The sequence below is a fragment of the Vespula vulgaris genome, chromosome 7, assembly GCF_905475345.1.
Source record: "Vespula vulgaris chromosome 7, iyVesVulg1.1, whole genome shotgun sequence".
NCBI lineage: Eukaryota > Metazoa > Arthropoda > Insecta > Hymenoptera > Vespidae > Vespula > Vespula vulgaris.
The window spans coordinates 3,578,155-3,605,529 of record NC_066592.1 but is presented as its reverse complement, the minus strand read 5'-3'; the positions used below and the strand labels follow the sequence as shown (position 1 = coordinate 3,605,529).

General features: G+C 31.7%; 1 protein-coding gene across 3 annotated transcripts in view; it reads left to right on the top strand.

Annotated features, from left to right (window-relative positions):
- LOC127065163 (5-hydroxytryptamine receptor-like) overlaps nt 1–27,375 on the top strand; it is a 107,082-nt gene that overhangs the window by 38,592 nt on the left and 41,115 nt on the right. For all 3 annotated transcript variants that reach the window (XM_050997158.1, XM_050997159.1, XM_050997157.1), the window contains exons 3-4: nt 5,550–5,932; nt 13,759–13,892. In XM_050997158.1, the coding sequence (XP_050853115.1) occupies nt 5,815–5,932; nt 13,759–13,892 (252 nt within the window). In that variant the 5' untranslated portion in view covers nt 5,550–5,814. The remainder of the gene's footprint in view (nt 1–5,549; nt 5,933–13,758; nt 13,893–27,375) is intronic.

The window sequence follows — 27,375 nt, the reverse complement described above, 5'->3', positions numbered from 1 at the left end:
TCCGTATATATTTTAAAGACGATTTCCAGTAGATTTATTTCCAGCAATGTAAAATAGTACATGCATATTAATAAATGCATATATAACAACAACAAAAAAAAGAAATATACAGCAGAAATTGAAAGTAGAGAAGATAGAATCAAATACGTGAAATAGAATTGGTTTAACTGAACAGAGAATTTTTTCTTACGGATAGTTAAATTTCGATTATTATTATTATTGTTATTATTATTATTAATTTTTTTATAATATTAATAACCGACTATAAAAAGAAAAAAAAAAGAAAAAACGAACTCGATAAAAATCTCCCTACGAATGTTTTCAACATTTCTTACGACAAAAAGCTTCTTTACGCATGTATTATTACGACTATGCTGAAAAAAAAAGAAAAAAAATCTGTGGCCCTCGTATTTAGTGATTCACCTTTGACTTCTCAAGCAAAGAGATCTACATTCTTCCTTTTTTCTTTTATTTTTCGTCGAAACCTTTTTTCCTTACTCTTTCTTTCACGATCATTCTATTTCCATTTTACTTCTTTTTTGTATCCTTTCTTTTTTTTATCCCTCCTCCTTCCTTTTCTTCCGTTCTTTCTTTTGCTCTTCGCGCAAAAGGTTTCGAAATAAGGCTTTAGCGAATGCCGTGTATCAAGAAGCGAGAAAAATAAAAGATCGAATTCGTATTCTTCTGGTGTACGCTGCCAGTTTTCGGCTGGATTAAAGGGTCGATCGAGCTCAAGTAGATTCCTTCAAGAGAGGGATCGGCTTTTTCAGTCGCGTCGTATCGATCTGGCACAATGAAACCGTTTCGCGTCTCTCTTTTCTCTCTCTCTCTATCTCTGTCTCTCTCTCTCTCACGTTCTTTCTTGCACCAGGTTGATTCTAACGACCTCCCTTTTGCTGAGCGTCCAATAAGTGGAAAATTGGAACACGCTGGTTATCATCCTCTCTTTTTCACTCTCACTCACCCTCTCTATCTCTCTTTCTTTGTCTCTCTCTCTCTTTCTCTCTCCCTCTCTCTCTCTCTCTCTCTCTCTCTCTCTCTCTCTTTCCGTCCACGAAAATTCGTAAAGTGTAATTTTTTGTTGAACCGATCAAAACATCTTGACCATAACTTAACCCTTTTGTTGTTCTATTTTCGCAACCCAGACACAACCCCTTAGCTCTATCTTGCGAACGAAAGTTTCGAAAGCTTTAACGACGTCGTCGACGTGAAAAATAAAGGAAGGGAAAGGAGAAATAGAAGAGGATGAAAAGCAAGGAGAAGGTGACAGTGAGAGGATCGAAAGAAAATTTATAAGTAAATCGAAAAGAAAAATGTTTATCGAGCAAAAGGCTCAACTTTGAAAACCGGTTCACAACTTTATACTCGCGACATTTCTCACCCCCGAGCCATTATTCTCGGATTCTCTCGTGAAAATTAAAGGGAGGATAACGCCAAATATCGAAATATCGGCTTACCGATAAAGTATAGATATTACATATATAGATATTACACATAGTATGTGCGTCAGAGAAGATTGGAAAATATCGCTGGCTTTTTTTCGTTCACTTTTTTATTATTTTTTTTTTCAATTTCTTTTTTCTGTATTTTTTCACAGGTTTATTAAAATTGCACGATTTAAATAAAAATCGAGAATAGTCGAATAATCCATTGATGAAAGATATAGTACGTAGGCCTTCAGTATTTGTGAATTTTAAAAGTTACATATTTAAAATCCTTTCAATTAACACTTGATGTATTTTATATATATGTATTCTTTTTTAAGAAGTATCAAGTTCTATTAAAAAAAAAGGAAAGGAATTTATTTCTAAAATTATTCGTATTATTTTATCATCCGATATATATATAAATATTTAGCCAGATTTGCACAAACATACACACGCGTATATATTATACCTACAATAGCATACATACAATAATTATGGGTTGTTGATAACGCTAGGTCTATCCACTTAATTTTTCACTACCTCTTTGTATTAATCCTCCAACGATAGATTACATAGGCGTAATTTAGAGCATAAATTTGTCATCTTATCACGTGATACAGAACCAGGAGTAAATCTCAGAATGTCGGTTATTCATATCTACGTTAATTTTAATACCTTTATTACTCTGCAGAAGAGAAGGATAGTTCTCTCTAGAAGTTAAATAAATCTGTTTAGCGATTTAAACCCTCGAGCTATGATATTGTTCCTTCGGGAAAGATTATAATGACCACTTATTAAATACGACTCGACTCCAGCCACTCTAGAATTGTAATTGGTATAGCAGTCATATTGTCTTCTATTTCTTATTCTTAATTCTTTTTTCTTTCTTTATTTATTCATTTTATTTTTCATTTTTTTTTTTTAGACTATGGACTAAAGTATATCTATATAGTTATTTATCTCAAGCTACCCTCATTATGTTTTATTTCATTCAAGAAGTGACTCATATATATGTGTGTGTGTGTGTGTGTATGTGTGTTTGTGTGTGTATATATATATATATATATATATATATATATATATATTGTACAATTTTAGGTATACGAGATAATCTATATAAAATATAAAAGACAAACGTTTTTTTATAAGTAATTCCACAGAAGAATTTTCTTAACTTCTAACAACAGATGATTTTTTTTCTTTTTTTCTTCCCTTTTCTTTCATTCTTTTCCCCCATTGTCGAACTACAACGAAATAACTTGAATGCCTCTCGTGAATTTCGTTCTAATGAGACTTTAGCCATACTCGTGAAAACGAACGAGCTAGAGAGAATTTTACGTTCAATTCTATCGTTAGAACCATCGTCATTACAATGATTAACATCGTTATCAATAACTATTGTTATTATTATATTATTGTTATTATTAAGGTAACGATCTATACATCATGACAAAAAAAAGAAAAACAAATAGAAAGAATAAAAGTCAGATAAAATGTTATCACTGGTATGTCAACGTTGATACAAAGAACAATGTTTTTTTCATTCTTTTCTTTACTCTTTTTTTCATTTTTTTAAATGATAATCGACATGAAGAAGCCTGATTAAAAATGAAAATATCAGTTTATGCATAACAGATGTGATTAACTCGTGCTAATGATCAAAGAAAACAAAATGAATCATCGTGCTTTCTATTCGTCATTAATACATATATCTATGCACGATTTATTTTAGCGATAAATTTCATATCCGTTGATTTACCCCATATAATACGACATATTATCGAATATAGCTACCAAACGGTAGATATAATATCATACACATTGAGCATCGAAATTTATCGACATTTAAATGCCAGCTCGTTCCAGTAATTGCAGATGATCGGAATACACGATATCATATGCGGAAGCTTTCGCGGTTTTCGAAACATCGTCGTACTTAGGAAGATAAAAGAGCATGAAAATTAAAACGGTGACACGCAAACTTAATGACGATAATAAAAATCGACGATTTTAATAACGCGATAATATCGTTATAATAAATAAAAAGAATAGTGTGAAAATTGAACGAACATGTTTGTACGTACGTACTTCTGTTAAAAGAGAGGAAAAAAATAAAAGGAAAAGATAAAGAGTGAGATATATATATATATATATATATATAAATGTGTGTGTATGTAGTGCAAATTGTATACACGTAATAAATTTTTACATTTTGTTTGAAATTGTCTGCTAGCCATTATAACGTTTATAATGTTCATTAACAAACCATCATAAATAAATATATATATATATATATATATATATATATATATATATATATCTGATTAAATTATAAATTGTTTCTCTTTCCGCTCGCATAAACATGTGATTGCATACATATGCGAGTATAGTAGAGTCTATATATATAAATATATATATATATATATATATATATATATATATAAATATATATGAATGTTTATGCCAGTACTGTTAAAACAGGGAGAAATAAGGAGAAAGAATGATCATAAATTATAAACTATATACCATCATCTACTCTTCTTCTCTTTTTTTTCTTGCACCTCAGAAGAAAAAAAGAGAGAGAGAGAGAGAAAGAAGGTTCAATATTATTAAAAATATACACTTGAGAATTTTTATGGAAAAAATTAATAGCCATTCGTATGTGTGCGTGTATGTGTGTATGTGTATATATGTATCTATATAAAGGAAAAGAGTGTTAAATCGTTCTATGATATTACCAATTCCATAAAAATTGCCGGAGAGTAGAACGATTGCCTCATAGTCTTTCATTAAATCGAGCTTCCTCGCTTATTTGCAAACCGGATAGTGGTGGTATTTTTTCCCCCTGAATTATTCCGGACATTACTTTCAACTTTTTCTTCTCCTTGAACTCCATTCCCACCCTTCCTTCCTTCCTTCCTATCTTTTTGTTCACTCTTTCTCTTTCTCTCTCTTTCTCTTTTTCTCTTTCTCTCTGTCTGTTTTTCATTCTTATTTTATTTCCTTCTTTTTCAACTCCCTTTACCTTTTTCTCCTATTCTTTTTTTTCCTTCCTTTTCACCGTAAAGCTTTCCAGCCTAATATTTACCCATTACTTCACCATGACCCAAATAGCTTCCAAGCTCTCATTCGGATAGTATAAGTACGTTCCTGAAAGTGGATATGCATGAAGTTCATGTAAATCATCACCATTTGAATGAACCGGAGAATTCAGAGAAAGCGAGAATATATATATATATATATATGCATATACACACACACACACACACACACATATATATGTATCTATAATAAAATGATTTATATGTATGAAAAAAATGAGAGGGAAAAAGAATGTGTAAAAAAAAAGAGACTTTTTTGTTTCAGTGTAATATGTAAAATTAATCATAGTTAATAACGCAAGTAATCTGTCATTGATATTGAATAATTTTTTTTATAAAATTAAAAAGAGAAAAGAAAAAGATTTATATATATATATATATATATATATATCTGTGTAAGAAAAATGGTATTACTATTTGATTCGTAATAAATAATCGCTCTTTTTTAAACGACTCGCCATTTATTTTAACAAAGCACATCCATCGATAATGATAGCCACAACGAGTACTCGAAATTGTCTATCTCTCTTCCTCTATCGCTTTTTCACTTCTTTCTTCTCCACTTCTCTCTACACTCATCGATGATACTTTTTGTCCTTCTCTCTCTCTTTCTTCCTCTCTCTCTCTCTCTCTCTCTCTCTCTCTTTCTTGCTCCCTCTCCTCCTTTCTTTCTTTTTAACTTTCTCTTTGTTTGTGCTCTACTTTTATAGTTGGCTATCTTTTAAAGAGCTCGTCCTTAAGACACTTGATCGATATTAAAAATGGCACTCTCTTATTTTTTCACATTTACGTGACTGCGATAAGAAAGTCAAGATATTATACTTGATTTTCTATCTCTCTATTTTTCTGTCTCTCTCTCTCTCTCTCTTTCTCTATCTATCTCTATTTCTTTTCGAAAAGAAATCGATAATAATTTATGTTAACAAGATCAAAAAAATATAATCGTGTCATCTTGAAATATTGATTGTATCTTACTGCGAAGGTTTTTAATTAACAAGAGGAAACTTTTTTAATTTTGCAGGTATAAAAGGATTCCTTGGATTATGAAAAACGTGTAAAAGAAAAATGGAAGCTACGATTTCTATGCCTTTGAACGACTCGATGAATTTCGATAACGAATCGATGACAATAGCTTGTTGAAACGACTGAAATTAAATATTCGAATAAGGGCTGTAGACTAAAATCGGATCGATTACCGATAAGCCGATCATGACACGTATCGCGAAAAGATGATGACCAGCGGTCATTGAAGACCGCTAGAAAACTGGATCTGCAGTCATCTCAGAATGGAGGAAAACATCAGTATCGCAACGAATGCGACGGTGAAAAATTTCGATTTTTCCGATCCATGGGTCATACTGAGAGCTGTCGTATTGGCTCTTTTGATCCTCATCACTATTATAGGTAAGACACATCTTTCATCTTTATTTGACGTATTTACATAGTACAAGCGTGTTCTTCGACGATTTTTCTATGATATGTAAGTAAATAAATTTTTTTTTATAAGTACCAAGCAAACTCGCAATTTATCGTATATTCTATAAGTAGTTATAGTCTGTCCAAAAAAAAAGAAAAGAAATTATATAAAAATTACAAATGATATCATTTGAAACGATTCCTATTAAGATCGCATATCCTGCATACATCCAAATTTGATCCGACACGTAACTTCTTGAAAATGACGGATCCCTTATGATTTTCTTCCTCAATCACTCTTGATGATATATGCGTTCGGTAATTCTCAGCAACGATGTAATAACTAATAAGCCCGGCGAACAACCGATTGAAATTAGCGCGTTGATAGTTACTTGTTAAACGAACTGGGTAGCGAAGCCGTTAACTCGAGGTCGGTGGATGTATCGGTAGCATAATTGATTTCGAAACCATCACGACCATTAATCGTCATTCCTCCACTGAAACTATATATATATATATATATACATATATATATACCTATACACGACCATCTTACAACCCTCCTCATCTCGATATATGTATGTGTGTATGTATATATGTGTGTATAGTTATAAGCATAACTACTTCTCATAGGCGTCGATAAATTATTAAATATACTTGTCCTTTGAAGTTACTTCGAAAATTAGAAATTTTCTATTCTAACGACCACACGACGTTAGAATCGATTTTAATGAATCATTCAAAGGAAAAATTGAAAAGCTTTTGATACTAACATTTTGTTTATATTTAAATTAATCTACATAAATGAAAAATATTAATTTACTTATTTTAAATTGTTGCAAAAATTATATATAAAAAATATTTTATTACAAATCTATATCTAATATATATATATATATATATATATATATATATATATATATATATATATATAATATACATTGTATATTCACTTAGATATCTATGAAATAAAATTATTATTATCAATTTGCATTCGATATATCTACATATATATATATATATATATATATATATATATATATATAAAAGAATAAAAAAGGAAAAAATTCAAATAACATCAAACTTCCTTTGATATAATCATTCTTTCTTTTTTTTGATCATAGCTGACATATTGCTGTTATCATTATCATCGGTTGTAAAAGCTCAAGATTTAAGAGAGAGTCCCTTGAATCGTGGTAGAGTCGATGCCTATGTCGAGGGTTACGAGATAACGACGTCGTCGTTGTCGCCGTCGTCGTCGTCGTCGTCGTCGTCGTCGTCGTCGTCGTCATCGTCGTCGTCGTAGTCGTAGTCGATGGTTCGTCTTACTAACATACACTACCCAACTGACACATCTATATGTGCGCGCGAGCATAACGGGTGATCAATTTAAACCTGACACGCTTCGACCGCGTATAATCTGTCAACGACAGTGACGCGGGTAATCGCTATCGTATTAAATACTTCTCCCTACTCTCGACCTACCGACCTGCATACCGATACGCTTACTTGTTTCTCTATAACAAAACTTATTTACAAAATCAAAATATCCCTATATTTTACTATATGATTTTAATAAATAATTAACTTTGAACATATTTAAATCTATCATTTATTCACACACATATGTGTGTGTGTATGTGTACATAAATATATAAGAATATCAGTCAATCATGGATTATAATTTATAATAAGTACCTATCTACCCTGACATATATTTTTTAAATACATCATAAATAATCCTATTAAAATATACGATAAATAAAATATATATATCATAAATATAATACTTATTTATTTTTTTATTTTCATGTTAAATAAATTGATCAGATTGCGTACATACAGAAATATAGAAAATTTGTGTACGTTCTTTACAAAAAAATACGACAAATACTTAACTACTAATCATAAATTGTATTTTGTGCTAATTTCCTTTTCTTTCTTTTTTTTTTACCTTATCACATATATCTTTATCTTTACGCATTATTGAATATTTAATTGCACTGTTAAAATTTATTCAAACATAGTTATTTAAAATCGTCCAGTAAAACGGATCGATCTACATATATTTATTTCCAATATTTAGATACAGATATTATTACATATAGATATTATTACATATAGATATTATTACATATAGATATTATTACACATAGATATTATTACATGTAGATATTATTACATATTGACATTTTACATATAGATACCTATCTCGCATTTTTGAACATTTACTGTTTGCAAGATATTGTTTGTTACATATTGGAAAAAAATATATATAAATTTAAATATATAGAAAATAAATAGATAGATACCCATATATAAAAAGATTAACTCGTTGAAAGATATTGTCAAATTGTTCGTAATAACGAGAACGTATTATTATCACTGTTTCCAATAGCTACAGTTTGATATCATTTTTAAAAGCGTATACACTTCCTAATAATAATATATCCTATTAGCAAAAGGGATCGATCGTTTTGTCAACTATTATAGCTCGAGTTATTATGTTATTTTTCTGGTGGGTGTACAAAATATTAATAAATGAAATTTTAATCAAAAGAAAACAGAATAACTAAGCTAATATATTCTGCAATGGTGTTTTCCCGTCATTTCCTTATGATACGTATATTTTGTAAAAGCCAATCAGCTTTCACGTACAAAAGCTAACATCTCTAACGTATTTAATATTACACGTAAAATATATTTTACCAAAGTGTTTCTACGAAAGATCGAGTAATAATTATTCCGACTTATATGTACACTTTTGTTCGTCCATAAAAGATTTAATAATTTATCGACGCGGGCAAAATGCGATAACAAAGCGTAGGAAAAACAAGCAGTTAGTTGGCCGATATTATAACGCGTAATATCTCATCTTTCTTCTCCTTTTGTATACTTACGATCTAAGAGAGACTACTTCAAGGAGAGGAATATTTTCTGTAAGATGGGCACACCACGATATCGTTCAAGAAGTATTACCCTCATTAATAATGCATGACCGACCAAAGTTTTTTCTTTTTCTTTTCTTTTTTTCTTTTCGTTTCTTTTTCTTTTTTTTTTACTTTTTTTCTTTTTCTATACCCCGAAACTCCTTACCGATTTGAAAATTTTTATATGAAAGCCTCGACGAATCTTAGAAAGAAAATGGTATGCATCACGGACTAGAGTAGACTCCGATCAAGAGGTTCTCTTTATTCTAGCAAATATCGTTATGAGCTTGCTTCTAAAAAGAAAGAAAAAAAGACAGACAGAAAGAGAGAGAAAGAAAAGAGCAGGTTAAAAATACTCGTTGGAATCTCGCCAAAAGAAAAAGACGAAACTTTTAAAGCCCTGGATCGTGAATTTGCAAACTTAATCACTAGAAATGACCTATAAATTATGTATGGAAAATTGGACGTAACTATAAACAAGCAAGTGTCATATTCGTTTCAATTATGTCATGAAAAAGGAAAGAAATATATGTATGTTGTTTGAGATTGACGAATTGTTACTTTTTCACGGTTATAAATCGATTCGACGTATCTACCATTTTTCTTTGATATTATTTTCTTTCTCTATTGTCGCGCACGCAGGTATAACATAAAATATGTGCGTAAATAAATAAACGTGAAATAAAATGAAAAGAAGAGAAGGAATGAAACGAAGGAAAGTTGTATATGAATATACAAAAATTAAATAAACAAATAAATAAATAACCGGCATTGTAGCAACGTTTAATTTAAATGAAATACGTGACCGCTTAAATAGAACGTCTTCAATCCATTCAAGAAACGCGTTACGTTGGCATTTTTACTTTCAGCTGTGGTAGAAGTGACTTAAGAGTCGAGAGGATAAGGGCCTTCTAAAAATGTGTATACATACATATTTGCCTTTGGACGTGCACGAATGAGGACACTTTGTCATGTCCAAAATGTGGTAAAGCGAAGCTTAAAGTGCGAGGAAAATAAACGACATGGCGACGAATCATTGAACACCCCTTACGACATTATGAACGATCTTAAAATGTGAAAATAAAAACGCCATTTTTAGTGCTATTTTATTATTCAGCGATCTTACGTTCTATCTTTTATACATCTATATATGCATATGTAGATATACAATAATTAATGTAATGTATATACATTAATTAATAATTTAAATGTTTTATAAATAATTCGATTTTATAAACTTTTTTTATTATCAAATATGAAATGCATTAATATTTCTATGTCTATATATATATATAGACACACACACACACACATTTCTCTCTCTTTCTCTCTCTCTCTCTTTCTCTCTCTCACTCTCTCTCTCTCTCTCTTTGATAGCTCTCGTAGTTTAATAGCTCTTCGAACGTGATACAACTTTGATATTTGAAATTTCAAAATTGTTCCTTACGTAGGTTCGATGTGGTCTACATATTCGCTAAGTTTCATGTAAAATTAAAATGTCCAAGTTAGTAAGATGATACTCCGGTGAATCTAATCAATGATACATTGCATATCGTCCTTTAGCACGACCATAACATTTCAAAACTCTGTAAACTCGATTTCGTACGTATGTATGTATCTAGGTGAAAAGCATGAGTAGGAAGAACGGAAATTGTATCACGTATACTATTTTACCTCGCCCCAGGTATATCTTCTTCGATATCACGCTTCCGAAGGATCGATTACGAGAGACACGTGCGATCATACATAGATGTCGAAGGAGAAACTGACGAGCCGATAATCCTTGTATCTCGTGGATTATGGTCGATAAGTTGAACGAGAAAAAGAAATAGAAAAAGAAAAAGAAGAATCGAAAATCCGGATTGTCTTGGTTTAGCTCGGTAATCCTACACTCATTCCATCATTATATGTATACAGATGGTGAGCCACAAAAAAAAATAAAAAAGAAAGTTTCTAAGTGATTTTAAAAATCAATTACTTTTTTATTTGATACTTTTTAGACTTAATAGTTTTACAAGGTAATTTGATAATCTGAAAAAAAAAATGGAAAATTAATCTGAAAAGTCTCGAATAAGAGTAATCGATTCTTCAAATAATTTAGAAACTTTCTACCCAGCCTGTATACTCTAATACATACACACACACACACACACACACACACACACATATATATAAGCAAATGTATATATATATTTGCTTATTTCTGGACTAATTTTTCGTTATTAAAATATTCTAGTAAATTAAGTTGGACTACGAGGATAAACTTATTGTTATTATATTGAAGTACGAAACGAAGAATCTCTTGAAGCGTGTACCACATTACCGGTTAAAATTTAAGGCAAAATGCACTTACTCTTCTCTCTCTCTCTCTCTCTCTCTCTCTCTCTCTCTCTCTCTCTCTTTCTCTCTCTCTTTTATTCTTGTACGTTTCCGTTCTATTTTCCCGTTTTTGTTTTTGAATTTCCATTTACTTCTATGGAAGAGGGAATACGAATTTCTATCGTCTTGTATTCCGAAATAGTTCTCCAATGCTCGAATGGAGGAAAATAATAATGCAAAACAACTTTAGGATTGCGAATTCGTCGAATATATTGTATGACTAACAAATTATTCCGAAATATTATAGTATAAGATATGCATGTATAGTTACCCGTTCACAATTATTTGAATGTTAATATAAAAATATTATAAAACGAGAAACTCTCGAATGATACAAAACAGGTTGAGTGAATGAGGATAGGTAACAGTTTTATACGAGTAACGGAACGTGAACGGTACCTTTCAGGTGCTTTTCGCGAAATCATTTTCCGTTGTTTACAGTTGACCTATTTGTTATTATGTATATCTTGCATAGTATGCAACATATATAGTAAGAATGCATATATATAGTAAGAAGACATAATATACATGTACGTATATGAAGTTTCGACGAGATTATTTCATCTCTTTTTTTTTTCATTTTCTCTCCTTTTTTTTGTTTTCATTCGCGAGTTCTCCCTGTACCCAAAAAATTGCTACATTCGATTACATTGTTTTTTATCCATGAATACTGAAACGAAATTTTGAATAACGCATCTCTCATTCACTCTCGTTCATTTACAATTAATAAATTCTTTTCTCTCTTTTTTCCAATAAATTGTAAAGTGTAGCAAAATGAAAGAGAAAGAGACAGAAAGAGATATAGAAAGGGAGAGAGAGAGAGAGAGAGACAGAAAGAGATCGCGACACGATGACAAAGATACATCGAAAAGATAAAAAGAGTAAGAATGGAATAGGATTTTCATTCAATCTCCATTCGAGTTTGCCCGTAATTCGCGCAGAAAATACTAACATCGATATTCCTGTCACGGTGTATAAGCACGATTTCATAACATCGCGTGCTTCGCATATTTAGAATCGTCCAAACGCGCGAAAGGATCAATTTTATTATCATGACGTACATTACGTTTCTTTGTTCCATCGTCAGCAACTTTTCTTTTATCGATTATTTATCGTGATAATTGCATATAGCATGTATTGCATGTAGAGTTAATACGTTATATAACATTGAAGAGGAAAGCAAAGAGAGACACAGAGAGAGAGAGAGAGAGAGAGAGAGAAAGAGAGAAAGAGAGAGAGAGAGAATGTCCGAACGTTTAATTAACGAAATAAATCATTTTTATTTATAGTTACATGTAGATATACAGTTATATATAGATGCATAAAAAGTAAACGTAAATGATTCTTTTTGCTTTCGTTAAAACAAATATATATCTAACTATTCGTATGTACTTATAAATACATGAACGATAATAATGAGCCACATCTACCAGGGTAACGCGTTTTGACGATGTTGACTATGAAATTAACTTTCAAGTCCTATAATTTATAAAGCTTAATTACTCGATTTTCCGAGATCCTAATTAATCGGCCAACTTCCAACCGGGTTTACCATTGAATGCTTTGTTAGAACTATAAACGTGGTTTCTGCTTCTAAAGACCGTTGGAATATCAATTTGTATCATATTGAGAAATTTGTATATACATACACACATATATACATTTAAGTGTATATATATATACACCCACACACTTAAATGTCAAATTATATATACAATATATATATATATCGTATAACGTAGGACGATTCGTATCTTCTCGAAATCCTCTTTAACAAATCATTGGACATATTGCTATTTTCAGTCCAGTTTATACAGATTCAATTCTATTGTTTTTTAAAGTAGATCATGTTCTCTTTCTCTCTCTCTCTCTCTCTCTCTCTCTCTCTCTCTCTCTCTGCCTGATTATTTTTTTTTTCTAAAAAAAGAAAATAAAAGACGAATCGTCTATTTCGATCTCGAAGATCAAAAAAGCATCCACATTATCCGTCGACTTTTCCATCAACGAGAAAGCAGGACGACGTGAGAAAATCTACGAGAATTTCTTCGCGTTTCGATATCGACCGACCGAGTGTGTTGATAAAAAAAAAAGAAAGAAAGAACAGAGAGAGAGAGAGAGAGAGAGAGAGAGAGAGAGAGAGAAAGAGAAAGAGAGAGAGACAGAGAGAAGGATAAAGTGTGTTAATAAAAAAAGAACACACACATACACACACCAAAAGAGAAAAGAGTAAGGAAAGAGAGAGAGAGAGAGAGAGAGAGAGAAAGAAAGAAGGACAAAGAAAAATATATTGCAACGTTTTAACGTGTCGAGTAGCAATATAGTAAATACACGTAAAACGTCTCGACTCCCAATGAGATTCTGTCGGTGACCTAGTCGACCAGGGCGCTCGAAGGACACGCTCGTATATGTACTACCTTAATACATCTAATACATCTAGATTATTTGATTTGACGCTTATAAACGTGAGAGAATCTTAACACTCCTTAATATTTGCATATGTTTCAGGGAATTTGTTCGTAATAGCGGTGATCCAAATGCAAAGGAACCTACGATCCGTAGCAAATTATTTAATCGTGAGTTTGGCCTTCGCCGACCTTATGGTTGCCTGCCTCGCCATGCCACTCGGGGCTGTTTACGAGGTACGTAATTTGCTGACTATAATAGACCATTCCGAATTATGGCCATACGATATGTGTTCGCTATATATGCGTATCTATCTATCTATGTATTTATGTTTATGTATATTTCGATACGTTGATTCGAATCATTTTCTAATCAGCCAGAAAGAAGATCGTCTAAGGAGAATGTATGACGAGGAAGGAACAAGAAAGGATCAATAATAAATCGAAAATTTAATGTAGATAGAGATCCTAGGATTCGTAGGAGTTTGAGAAAGCAAGAAAGGGGTTCCTCGATAATAGTTGTCGGTTTTAAAGCGACATTTGTTCGTTGACTTACCGTATAACTACATTTTAATCTCCCGCATAAATTATTAACTTTTCGTAAATCCTATATAGTCTGTCCAAACAGAGAGGATTTAATAGGAAGAGCTTAAAAAAGTCTAAGTAGATATGAACAAAAAAGGATTGCTCGATAACGAGATGTCGGTTTTAAAATGGAAATTTTTTGATTGACAATCAAAAGTATTATTAAAGTTATTATAAATTATTTACTATTGCTCATAAGCTATCTACAATCTATCGTAAGGATTACGACACGTGCTTTTGGGAAAGTAATACTAATTTGACCTTGATCTTTAGAATCGATATATCGGAATGAACTATCTTTGTCGATTACGAAGCAGAAAATTAAATTGAAAACCGGTGACTTTTCATTTTTCTATAGAGTCCCATAGATCGGAGGAAGGAATACACGTGCACTCGCACATACAAATACACACATACATAGACAATACATATATCTTCATCTTTTAAAGGCCATCCTCTCGGTCAGATTCAACGGTTATGTCCAACATTGGTGGTCCAGGTCATGGCCTAGCTTGGCCTAGGCGTAAATAATGGCCAGGTCTATATCTCTGATATCGCTTTGTGCATTGATTCCGTGGCTAGAGTTCAAGCATAACCGTAGGGATATTGTAATCCACGGTAATATTTCGATAAATGTCGACTATAATGGTGATCCTTTTTTTCTCACCTTTTTTATCACCTTTTTCTTCTTTTTTTTCTTGTTTCCTTTCATTTCTTTCTTTTATTGTTTATTTTTTTATTCTCTCTCTCTCTCTCTCTCTTTTTCTTTCTCGAAATGAAAACGATATAAATTTTTCTTGAAGGACCGTCAAAATTTATTCATCTTATTCTAATGCGAGATAATATCTATCGTCTCCTTCGTTCGTTATTAAAGTTATTTGACTTTGTTTAAAACAAACAAGACAAGTTTCGAATTTACTCGCTAGTTGCAACACGCAACGACGATATACGAACGCATAGACGCAATGCATTAGCGTTGAAATTCTCTGGGGTTTATTCATTATCTTGAAACGAGATCTCCCCAAATGAAATGAGACGCGAATGTTGAACCGAAATGTTAACTCGTGCCATAAGTTTCCTTACCTATTCGAACATTTGCATGCGTATATGTATTGTAACTATATGCTCGAAATGTTTTCACATAGTTATAGTTACGTCTTACACGCTAAAATTTTCCCATGCTTTATACACCTGTAAATTCGTATTCGTATTCGTATTCACGTTAAAGCGAGAATTTAAAAAAGAAAAGAACGAAGAGCAATGAACAAAAGATAAAATAAAATAAAATAAGATAAAATAATATAATATAATATAATACATTAAAATTATGAATTAATTATTTGTTTTTCAAACCATGTATTTCATCGAGTTTCAATGACACGATAGGATTCGATGTTTCGTCAGAGAGTTCTGGTTTCACTATATATGTGACATTATCTGTTTTACGATACTGAATATCCGTTCAATATATATATATATATATATATATATATATATATATATATATATGAATGTAGGTGTGTATATATAGATTTATGCGTGGACATGCGTAGAGACGAAACGTGGTCGTTCGGTGGGCATGACCTACATGCAAACAAACCCCGCTGAATTTTCCACGCAACTGCTATTGTTATTGATCTCTGATACCGGCTGATTTGACAAATCAGCGAATTTCAATAAACGAAATACGAGTTTTGTATGTAAAGAACGTGAAAAGCGAATTCGCGATGATTTACATTTTAAATTAAGTCGACGAAACGAAAAAATCAATTATTCGTATCTCGTCATCGTTTCGGAAAAGATTGGAAGGGTGGCACGGCATGTAGGGGTGGGTGAACGAGATTGATGGAAATATAGGTGATAACGTTTAATGAATGACTCGATTCGATAAAATCACTCATCCCTTCGTTCACCATTCTTTTATATTTTATTGACACGCATTACGTAATTTCGAAACCTTTAAATCAAATTCCTTCGTGTTCACCATGTTGTTTTGTGTGTGTAATAATGTATTATTCGCTTAGCGAGTGTCATTACGTTCACCGCAAACTAGAAAATAATTTGAGATATATATCGTTGGATACAAAGAATAGAGAGAGAGAGAGAGAGGATTTCAGTGAAAAGTGGATATTATAAAGTTTCTGATTTTCCAGATAACGTTACAATAATTATTCTTCTCTTGATATTGCTTTCAATAAATTCAATCGCAATTGCCGATAGAAATCAGCCGATATTGAAAATTATATTTCAGTTTAATCGATCTCCGATTACCATCTACTTCGTTATCCTTTTTAAATTTTATAACACACACAGTGAAAGAGAGAAAGAGAGATGTATATGTTTATTAAATATATAAAGGCTGTCTCATTTATCTCGAAAAATTGGAATATCTCGTGAGACGATTGAACTGATGAAAAAAATTTTTTTTGCAAATGATTTTGGTATGAAAGGATAGATCATCGTATGCATACTTTTTTTTTCTTTTTCATCTTTTTGGCAGGTCAAGCGGCAAGGGAAATTTCAAATTTTAGATGAGTGTAATTATATTACGTATATTACTTTGGTGTGTGTGTCTGTGTGTGTTTGTACCAAATTATATAGGTGTGCATATATATACATCAAAGGACATAAAATAACATATTGGCCTTTTTATATATTATACAATCAAAAATATAATTTATTATAGAAATAATATACTTTTTTAGTCTAAAATATCACGTAATATAAATAACATCATTAAATCTCAGTTTAAGATGGGGGTAAAATTTTTTGATTACGTTAGATCGTAAAATACTTTTTATATTTAGGATCGTAAAGGATCTTCTATAACGTAAAAATTCTTTGAATATTAACGTGCACGCGTATATATTGCATTTATTTATCATATGCGCATATATTATATCGATGTCTATATAAAAGAAAAAAAAAAAATAAGAGAGAAGAGAATGATAGCCTCATTTTCTTTAATATCATCTTCAATTATTATCAGATAGCCTACGTGATGCCCGATAAACTGACAGCTTCGTTATCGCCCACATCTTTTCCGATGGCGAGAGGACGGATATCAGAAAGTATATAATAACGATAAGATCTTCCAATATTCATGGCTCTACATTATGATGAAACTCTTTTTCCTCGTATTTGTAGTTTTTAAAAAAAAAAAAAAGAGAAAGGAAAAAAGTATATAGCGAGCACATAAAGGCTATCATTCTAACGAATTACGAAAATATAATAATTATTAAACTTTCTAGCAATTTTTTATATTCGATTTGAAAAGTTAAAGAGACAGAAAGATATATCAGATAGATATAAAATATTATAAGTGTCTATAAAAAGCAGATTGCACATCATCTAATTTAATATGTAATTATATTCCCTATATAAAAGTAATGTATATTACTTATAAAAAGAACATAGAAAATATAATGTCGACCAGAAATGTTCGATATTCACTGAAATAAGGATTTCAATTTTCCGTTCGACTTTAACGACCAGAACACGTTGTCCTCGAGTCGACAATTAATCGAGTTTCCGGCGACAAAGCAAGCGGTTAAGTTATGCATCTGTAATTATACGAGGAGAACCCTCCCGTGAGAAAGTTTAAAATGGAATAAAAATGGTTTTCACGTGGGTGTTACGTGCTTACGTAATGTCTGACGTCGTCATACTCACTTTGATCGAGTAATAAGAGAGAGGAGAAGGAGAAAAAAAAAGAAGAAAGAAATTAGAATGAAACGAATAATAATAATTCATGATTTATTTATGTGTTTAAAAAGGAAAAAAGAAAAGATAAGAAAGAAGTTAGAACGAAATGAATAATAATTTATAATTTCATTTCTTTATTTTCGTTATCTTCTTCTAAACGTACCATTTTTATAATTTTTTATTGTTTCGTCTTTAAAAGAAAAAATCAACAAATAAATAAAAATAAAACAAAACGAAAAGATTCCTTTTAAAGAAAACTTAAGATTCCAAGTGTGACGACGAGTGAATAAATTTTACGTCACCCAGGTACAATGACAAACAAAGTTTTCCACCGAGACGAGATTCTAAACGCGTAAAGCGGCATCTGTCGCATATCTTCTTTCGTAAACTGTGTTCTCTCTTCCTTATAGAAAATTCTAGGCAAGGAAGTTTTTTATCTAACTCGCTTGAAAGTTGGTCACATGTGCTACCTCCTACGTGGATGATATCTCTTTATCTTTATTCCTTTCTCTCTTTCTCTCTCTATCTCTATCTGTATCTCTCTCTTTCTATCTTTTTATCTTTCTATTTCTATCTGTCTCTTTCTTTCTATCTTTCTTTCTTTCTACCTTTCTTTCTATCTGCATTTATCTCTCTCTCTCTCTCTCTCTCTCTCTCTCTCTCTCTCTCTCTCTCTCTCTTCTTCATTTGCTTCATATATAACAATAAGAGAAGACAATGGTTCACGCAGAAACCGTCCGTACAAGTTGTGTTCCAGTCTCTCTCTCTCTCTCTCTCTCTCTCTCTCTCTCTCTCTTTCTGTTAGACTCGAGACACACTTTGAATACGAAGATATATCTTTCTCTTTTGCCGTAGGGACGATTCCACCGTAAAACATTCATGAACCCTTTCGCTAATTACGGGTCCAAGCTCTCTTACACGTTCTATATGTCTCTTCCCACTGACAACGCTCGTAGTTAAAGTTCTCTCGCTTCTACAATCTTTCTCGCTTCTCACTCTAATTCCTTTTCCCTGATTTACAGTCGAGTTATAATACACGTAATCTCAAGAAAATTACATTCCGACAACGATAATAAAAATAAAAATAATAATAATAATAATAATAATAACAATAATTGTAAAAATTGTAGTAATCGTAATGATTAATATATAAAAATGGAGAAATATCTAGATATATAAGTACTTATTTATACAATTTAAAAGTCTTTTAATTTATTATTACTCATGTGAAATCTTTTCAATTTATATATTAACTATTTATTAACGTTAAAACAAAACAAAAAATGATTTGATTACGAATTAAAAAGTTTCCTAAATATTTTTCTAAAAATTTCCTTCTGGTAATATAAACGTATCCATTATATGACATTAACATAAATTATTTATGACTATTGCATTATACTTTTGGGGAAAATTTCAGAAAGTTTACTAATGCACAAGGAGTGCAATATGTAGAACGGGGATATACTCAAGGAGCAAAGGATGTAAAAGGAACTTTCCTGACCAACTCTCAACATCATTTTACGAACGAAGTTGTTTATATTAAAATTGCATGATTTCCTAAGATGTAACTTTCTTCTAAACTCTCGAAGGGCCTTGCTTCTGTTATGTGTGTTAAGTTGCATATCGACTTTTTTGTCTCTCTCTCTCTCTCTCTCTCTCTCTCTTTATCATCTCTCTGCTTTGTCTAGACGACCCGAATTTTTCTTTAATAAAGTATCTTGCATCTCTCTACCTCTCTCTTTCTCTCTTTCACTCTCTCTCTCTCTCTCTCTCTCTCTCTCTCTCTTTTCTCACCTTTTCCATTACGGGATAGAAAATTTATCCACGATCGTCGTTCTACTCGAAAAAAGAAGTCATCCTATTCGTATATGCATGTCCTATTTTTTACGTTCATACGTAAATTCGCCACGTTCGAAAATCCACATTCATGGATAATAAAATAAACTTAATTACGAAAGATATCATAGCCTGGATTACGTGATTCGAAAATCGAAAAGAGAAAGGTACCAATAATTAATTAATCGATTGAACATATCGATTAGAGATAAAAAAAAAAAGAAATAGGACGATAAAATATATTATGTATTTACTCGTTCCAATTGAATTTTTTATCAGGCAAGAATTTCAGAGAAGGATTTACAATAAAAATTTTTATATATCCTTTTCACTTACAGACACATGTCGTATACTCATATACACGTATCTTTCTTAGACAAATGATTAAAAATTATTTAACATTTATGAGGAAAAGTATTTGCAGTTTTGATCACCTTTAATATATCATCCTGACGATCTTACGAGAAATTTGATATGAGTAATTCTCACAGATAAAAAATAAGTTGTTAAATATCATAGATTGCAACACTTTATGAACCTGTCGTCGTTTTTTTCTTTTTTTTTCCTACTTTTTTTTTCTTTTTTTTTACAAACTCATAAATCTTAGTAAGGAGATCTAGCAGGTTACCTCTGCTTTCCTCGAAGACGTTATAATAAAAAGCTGAATGGTCTTTTGTGTAGAAACGTGCACACTGTAAGTGGTTGAAGGTACCTTCTTTCGTTAGACGTGCTATGAGAGACAGAGAAAAAGAAAAAGAGAGAGAAAGAGAGAGGAGGGTTAAGCGTGTTATGCTTTTTGAGGAACCTAGCGAGTGTTGCTAACCATCATCCCCAGCACCGTGCTCTCTTCGTGTCTCGATGTAAAGAGAACAAAGAAAAGTTCTTTCCCTTTTATTTCACCGCGATAAGTGAATTTTCCATTGAAAAGAAAAGACGAAGGAAAAAATAAAAATTCAAAAAAAATAAGGATAAATAAAAAAGAAGTATAGAGAATGATCGAAAAAAAATGTACGAAGAAAAAAGGGGGTGAAAAAAAAGAAGAAGAAGAAACCATAATTGGCCTCTCCTGTGAAAATCTCATCGAATTCATTATTAAATATTAATTTGATAAATTGTTCCTATTACTAAATCATTTACTTTGATATTTAATAAATCTTCGTTCTTCGAAAAACTTCGTAGAAGGAACAGAGAAAGAAAAGTCGAAAGTAGACGATGTCCTGTCTGACTTTTCTATCCTATGCTCTTCGAAAATGTTCTTTTTTTTTCTTTCTTTCTTTCTTTTTGATAACAAAAAGAAGAAGAAAAAGAAAAAGAAGAAGAAAAAGGAGAAAACAGAGAAGAGCAGAAAAAGTCAAGAAAGTACAATGCTATCTGATTTTTCGACGTATGCCCTACGGGAATTTTCCAGTTACTTTCCCCTTTTTCCTTTATTTCTTCTTCTTTTTCTGATATAAAGAAAAAGAATTTTGTCGAATGTATGGCTCGTGTCTTTCTCTTCTTCCTCGTCTTCTTCTTCTTCTTCTTCTTTTTTTTCTTCTTCTTCTTCTTTTTCTTCTTCTTCTTCTTCTTCTTCTTCTTCTTCTACTTCTAATTTTTCTTCTTCTTTTCTTCCTCATCTTACCCTTCTTCCACTTTTTCTAAGTTTTCTACAACTACCCTACCCTCTAGCTATTCCACCCTCTCTAATACTCACCTTCTTTACCCTCCTTCTTATACTTTCGTTGTTTTCCCCACTGACAAGTCTCATAATTTTGTTTTTCCTATGTTTCTCTTCTCTCTTTCTCTTTCTCTCTGTCTATCTGTCTTTCTGTCGGCCTCTCTCCTTTTTTCTCTCTGTCTCTCTTTCTCTCTAATGCCCACAGGCTTCGAAATACTCTGAAACATATATATGAAACGCATACGCATGCGCGTGTATACACACATATGTATCTATAATACACATGCGTAACGTCAAAAATACACCTACGTTGAAATGGGAAATACGTGTAAAACAGAAAAAGAGAAAAAAAGAAAAAAAAAGAAAGAAAGAATAGACGCGAAGAGGCTATCACCCATATGTTGCCTATCCATGTCTACTACACTTGCCTTCTTTACTAACACTATTCCCTTATGTACGGTGTGTCGAAAAGATGAACGATTGTTCGACTCCAGGCTATTGCTAGGGGAACGAGAGTTCGTTTAACAACTCGCAACGAAAAAAAGAAAGGTCGTCTTATTCCAAATGTGTTCTATGTTACAAGCTCAGAAGGTTGTCAGAAAACATTGATTTTTCTTGATCCAATGATTCAACGCCTACTTTTCTTTCTCTCTCTCTCTCTCTCTCTCTCTATATATATATATATATATATATATATATATATATATATATATATTTCTTTTTATATATTCTCTATATATATTCTTTTTCTATATTTATCTCATTGTTATTCGACCGTAAATCCATTGATCAAAATTCTAAGTACAAATGTTACCATTCTCGATCGATCTTATATACATTACCGTGTTTATTTAATCAAATGTAAAATAAAATTTGTATATTTTCAAAAAACGAAACTCCCAAAGATATTTTAATCGTTCTCCAACAATAATTTATTAGAAAGATATAAATGAACATTTTATTTCATAACATACTTTTACCGCTAACTTTTATAATTGATCCAACTATAGTATAAATCCTTATAAAGGAATCTCAATTAAACTCGTTAAAGAGAAGATATCTTAAACTGGGATGAGTCTCTCTTTATCTTTCTGTCTCTTTCTCTCTTTCTCTCTCTCTCTCTCTCTCTCTCTCTCTCTCTCTCTCTCTCTCTCTCTATCCCCTTTTTTTTCATTTTTTTTAATCTCTTTCTCTTTGCAATGAAAATGAACGCCGGCTAAACGCCATTACGCTTTTTAACGTAATTTAAACGCGATTACTTAGAATAAAACGGTGAACACACACATACACACATGTACATACAAATTCACAAACTCATATATAAACGAACAACATATTAAGCATTACGAACGTTCTTTCGAAAAGCCATGGATATATTTTTCTATCTTGTTCGTTCGTTGACGGAGAACGATAATCAAGAAAGAAAAAATAAATTAATTCTTTTGAAAAATAAATGAATTTTTTTAAGACCTTTTTTTAATATTTTTTAAAGAAATTTTTTTAAGATTTGTTTTTTTTTCATTTTTTCTTTATTTATTCTTCTTTTGTATAAATAACGATTAAGATTCGGACGAAAGGGTAAAAAGAAAAAAAGAAAAATTTTTTCTTCCAGAAATGAAAACTTTTTCAATTTTCGCATTTCACCGAGAAGTTTTTATTTTCGCTCGATCGAATCGAGGATACACACGTACATACGTGAGTACGTACATTTGTCCATACGTACTTACGTATATATATACATAGATCGCTTTTCATCGAGTACGCCGACGACGGACGGAACGCTGCAGTTTAATTTTCCGACGCGAAACATTGTTGCCCAGAACGGGAACATGTCGCGAGAGAACGTATTGACATTCTTTTTTCTCTCCTTCGTTTAATTACATAAATTTATCGCAGTAGCCAGGTAGGTACATATACATATATCGAGCAGAGAAAATTTTTTAATATCCGATTGAAAGGTCGAGCGTGTCGTTGGATGCATACTTGAAAAAAAAAAGAACAAAAAAAAAAGAGAAGAGAAGAAAACAAAAACAAACAAAAAATAAAAGAAGATTTTCTGTTTCTCGTGAATTTGACTTCTTTTTTCAACACTTCTCTTTTTTATTTTCTTTTTCTTTTTTATTGACAATAATAATATGACATACTTATATTTAATCGTTCATTTCGCTTGATCCCAATTATTCGATTATCACACATTAGTAAACAGAGAATTTAATATATTATGACGTAATCATCCGCAATACGTATACGAATACTACGAAATTCGACATGTAACATCGTTATTAAATCAAGTAAATTTGAAATCGAATGTATATCGATACATTTAAATTATATTAATATTAAAACGATAGTACTCAGAAACATGCGCGTATGATGATTATTGTACGATTCGTTTGCACACATACATACGTACATACGTCTGCGGTTTTATTGTGGCTTTCTTTATCGTTATCGTCGTTATCATTTTATTATTATTATTGTTATTATTATTATTATTATTACTATTATTATTACTATTATTATTATTATTATCATTATTATTATTATTATTAAATCGCAATAACTATTCATACATTAGCCCGTATTCAATTGTGTCCTCCATTGTGAGACACGTTCGGATTATCCAAAAAAAAAAAGAAAAGAAAAATGACTGAAGAATGAATAAAGAAAATGAATGAATGAATAAAGTGGCAAAAAAAGTAATAGGATTCGCCTAAGCGTGCCAAGAATAATGAGTAAAAACGTGTATAAACTACCTCGCATGCTTTTTGTATTTTTCTTTTTCTTCCACTTGCATTTTCTTTTCTCTATTCTTCTTTCCTTTTTTTTATTCCTATTTGTTTTACTTTTACTTTTTTTTTTTTTAATCTCGTCGAAGTCCTCGACGAGTTGGCGACGTAACGCCGAGCAAAATAATCTGCTTATAATTTTACGAAGTTTACTCTTCGTTCCCTCTCTCTCTCTCTCTCTCTTCTTAGATCCTCAACGCATTTTATCGCACAACACGAACATCGCGTTAGACGGTCTTTCCGCAGGAAAAATCTTCGATAAAGAGAGTTATCTTTTTTGCATTTCGTGTCTCTTTCCAACGAGAGAAGAAGAAAAATCGAAATAGAAAAAAAAACTTGACGCATGATTAAGATCGAAAAATATATCATTATAATATCGTTCGCAAACAAATTTATTATCGACCTATATATTAATCGTTTTCAAATCGAGAGAAGTGAAAATGGTTATCCGCATTCGTATTCGCAAAGGAACGTGGATAATTAATTAGACGATCAAAATGAAAATCGTTTGTTAGGAATGTTATTTGGCGAACAATAATGCAAGCGAAATACGATAAATTTCGGCGTTTGGAATTGTTGTATTAAAAAATTATCGAACAAATTGTACAACAAATGGCAGAGAAATGTTAAACAAGCTTAAACGGGATCTCTTTTTGACGTCGTCGACTGGATTAATTGGTCTCTCGATGCTTTACAAATATATTCCCCTTTTGGCATTTGAACTACGAGCGTGAATTCATTAGCCCGATTAAAATGAGAAACGAGAAATCGACAGACTGTAATGAATATACGTGGTTGATAAAAAAATAAAAAATTCGGACGAAGTCGACGTTATTTAACGGTCAATCTAGCGGAATACTCGACTGGTTGGAAGGATGTTTCATGTTATCGTAAAATCTCTATCGGAATTAACGAATTCCATGAGAGTTGACCGCAACAGGTGCACGGTTATTGTAAATTTATTAATACTGATATATCGATCGAAACTTTCGAGTTTCCTGGTGGTCGTGGAAATGAAGCGGAAAAAAGAAAACGAAAGAAACAAAAAAATAAAAAGAGAAAGAAAGAAAAAAATTCAACGTCAAACGAATGAACGAACAAAATCAAAATGTTTATCATTTTCATCTTTACATATCATTTTTCTCAAGCATCGATTATGATGGGTTGAGATTATGATGATAAACGAGATAATTGTTGCGATATTTCCATAGTACGGATTAACGATTTAAGAATAAAAAAGTGTGCGAATGATATCAGACATCTTATAAATTAGGTATGTGTGTATGTTTGTGTGAAAAAGAAACAGTGAAACAAAAAGAGAGAGAGAGAGACAGAGAGAAGTAAAAAAGGATCAATGATATATCGAAGAACGAGCGTTAATGTTCGCTCTCATTATAGCCATAATTTGATTCAATATCACGACATTCTAACGCCGTCAGCGTTCTCATTGTCATTGGTATCTCTTCGAAAATCAAAATAGTTCCTATCCATTCCCGACGTTATCCCCGTGTTCGGATGCACGTAATCGTGTTATGTTCTGGTGAATCGCGAGAATGCGCACGTTTTCGGAGTATCGATGTTGCGAATTACAAAAAAGGGAAAGAGAAAAACAACCAAAAAAAAAGAAAAAAGAAGAGCAAAGGAAGAAAGGCAAATGTAAATAATTGAAATCGTCAGTAACAGAAATTAACGATAAATAAGCGTTTAAAGCGAATTTTCATTGTTGAAAAAATATTTCCTTCTGATCGTTTCATTTTTTTTCTCTCTTTTTTTAAATTCGTCGAATACGAGTTTTATATTTTAAGCTCTTTTATTCGAGTTCCAACGAAATTTGTACTTATTGATTTTATTATTGTTATATATAGCTTGGTATTATCGTTACAATTATGTGTTAATTCATTTTAAAGTGGAATAACGTTTAGTGGATCTTTGAAAGGGTGGTGGTATGTATCTCGAAAATCGTTGCACCGGCAGGGAGCTTAACGAGCTGTCCGTGAAAATATTTACGCGAAAGACGTCTCGCACTCTCGGTTAAAAGGCAACCCAGAAAGAGAAAGGTCCGACAATTTTCGAAGGTAGAATGCAAAAGTATTTAGGACTGTGATAACGTCAAGTTTTATTCGCAAGCAGGATTTTCCATTAAGGCCAAACTCTTTCTTAAATTTTGCCTATTTCATTTGCACTCTTGAATCTCTTTATTCATCTATCTCTATCTTTCTTTTTCACACATACATTCTCTTTACGTTAACAACTACTTCGACTTCCAACAATGATCTAAATTTATTCCACAAATTACGTGTATATAATTCGTAGCTACTTTTATGATATACATACCTATTTCGTAGTTTCGTTCACTGACGCATAAAAAAAAAGAAAGAGGATGAATGAAAAGAAAAAAAGAAAAGTAAAAGAGAAAAAAAAGAAAATAATGAAAACTCGTGGTGGTTGAGTTTTTTTCCCCAACGTGAACGTTTTCGTTTTCCCGAGCATTTTTTTTAACAGGATCGTCGTAGCGTCGAGGGATTAAGCTCTTTCGTAATTAATGGGGAAACGAGCGTAGTACGTGCTACATCTGCTTTGAGATGCCTCCGAAACGGGCTAAAAAAGAGCTTATTTTCTCCTCTGTTTAAGATGAAATGCATATCGTCCCCGTTTTCTGTTTGTGTATAAACCGATAATTAATAATAATAACGCATATCATCGATAGGAGATAGTTCCTTCTTAGTAACAAAGTATGAGATTATCTATTTAAAATGTTTAGGACAAGAAGATAATATTTATAAAATTTATTATCCATAAAGGAAAAGGAAGAAAAAAATAGAACGTATAAAATGAAATTCTGTATGTCTTTTGAGAAATCGTCCTTTCTTCTTTGTCTTAAAACTTGACAATTGTTTTTTTTTTTATAGATAAGATAATAAAAAAAGAACAAAGGAAAAGCAAAAAAGAATCCGTTCCTTTAGTCGTAGTAAATTAACGATGAGAACTCGCAAGGAGATAGCGTCGAGCATTCATTAATCTTAGAATTCGTGAGAATATCGGAATACCCGCGGGATCCTTTGTTAAGTCGAAAAGGTGAAAGGCCGAGTCGAGGGAATATCCGAGATGACCCGCATGACTTCTAAGAACGGATTCAAGATATATC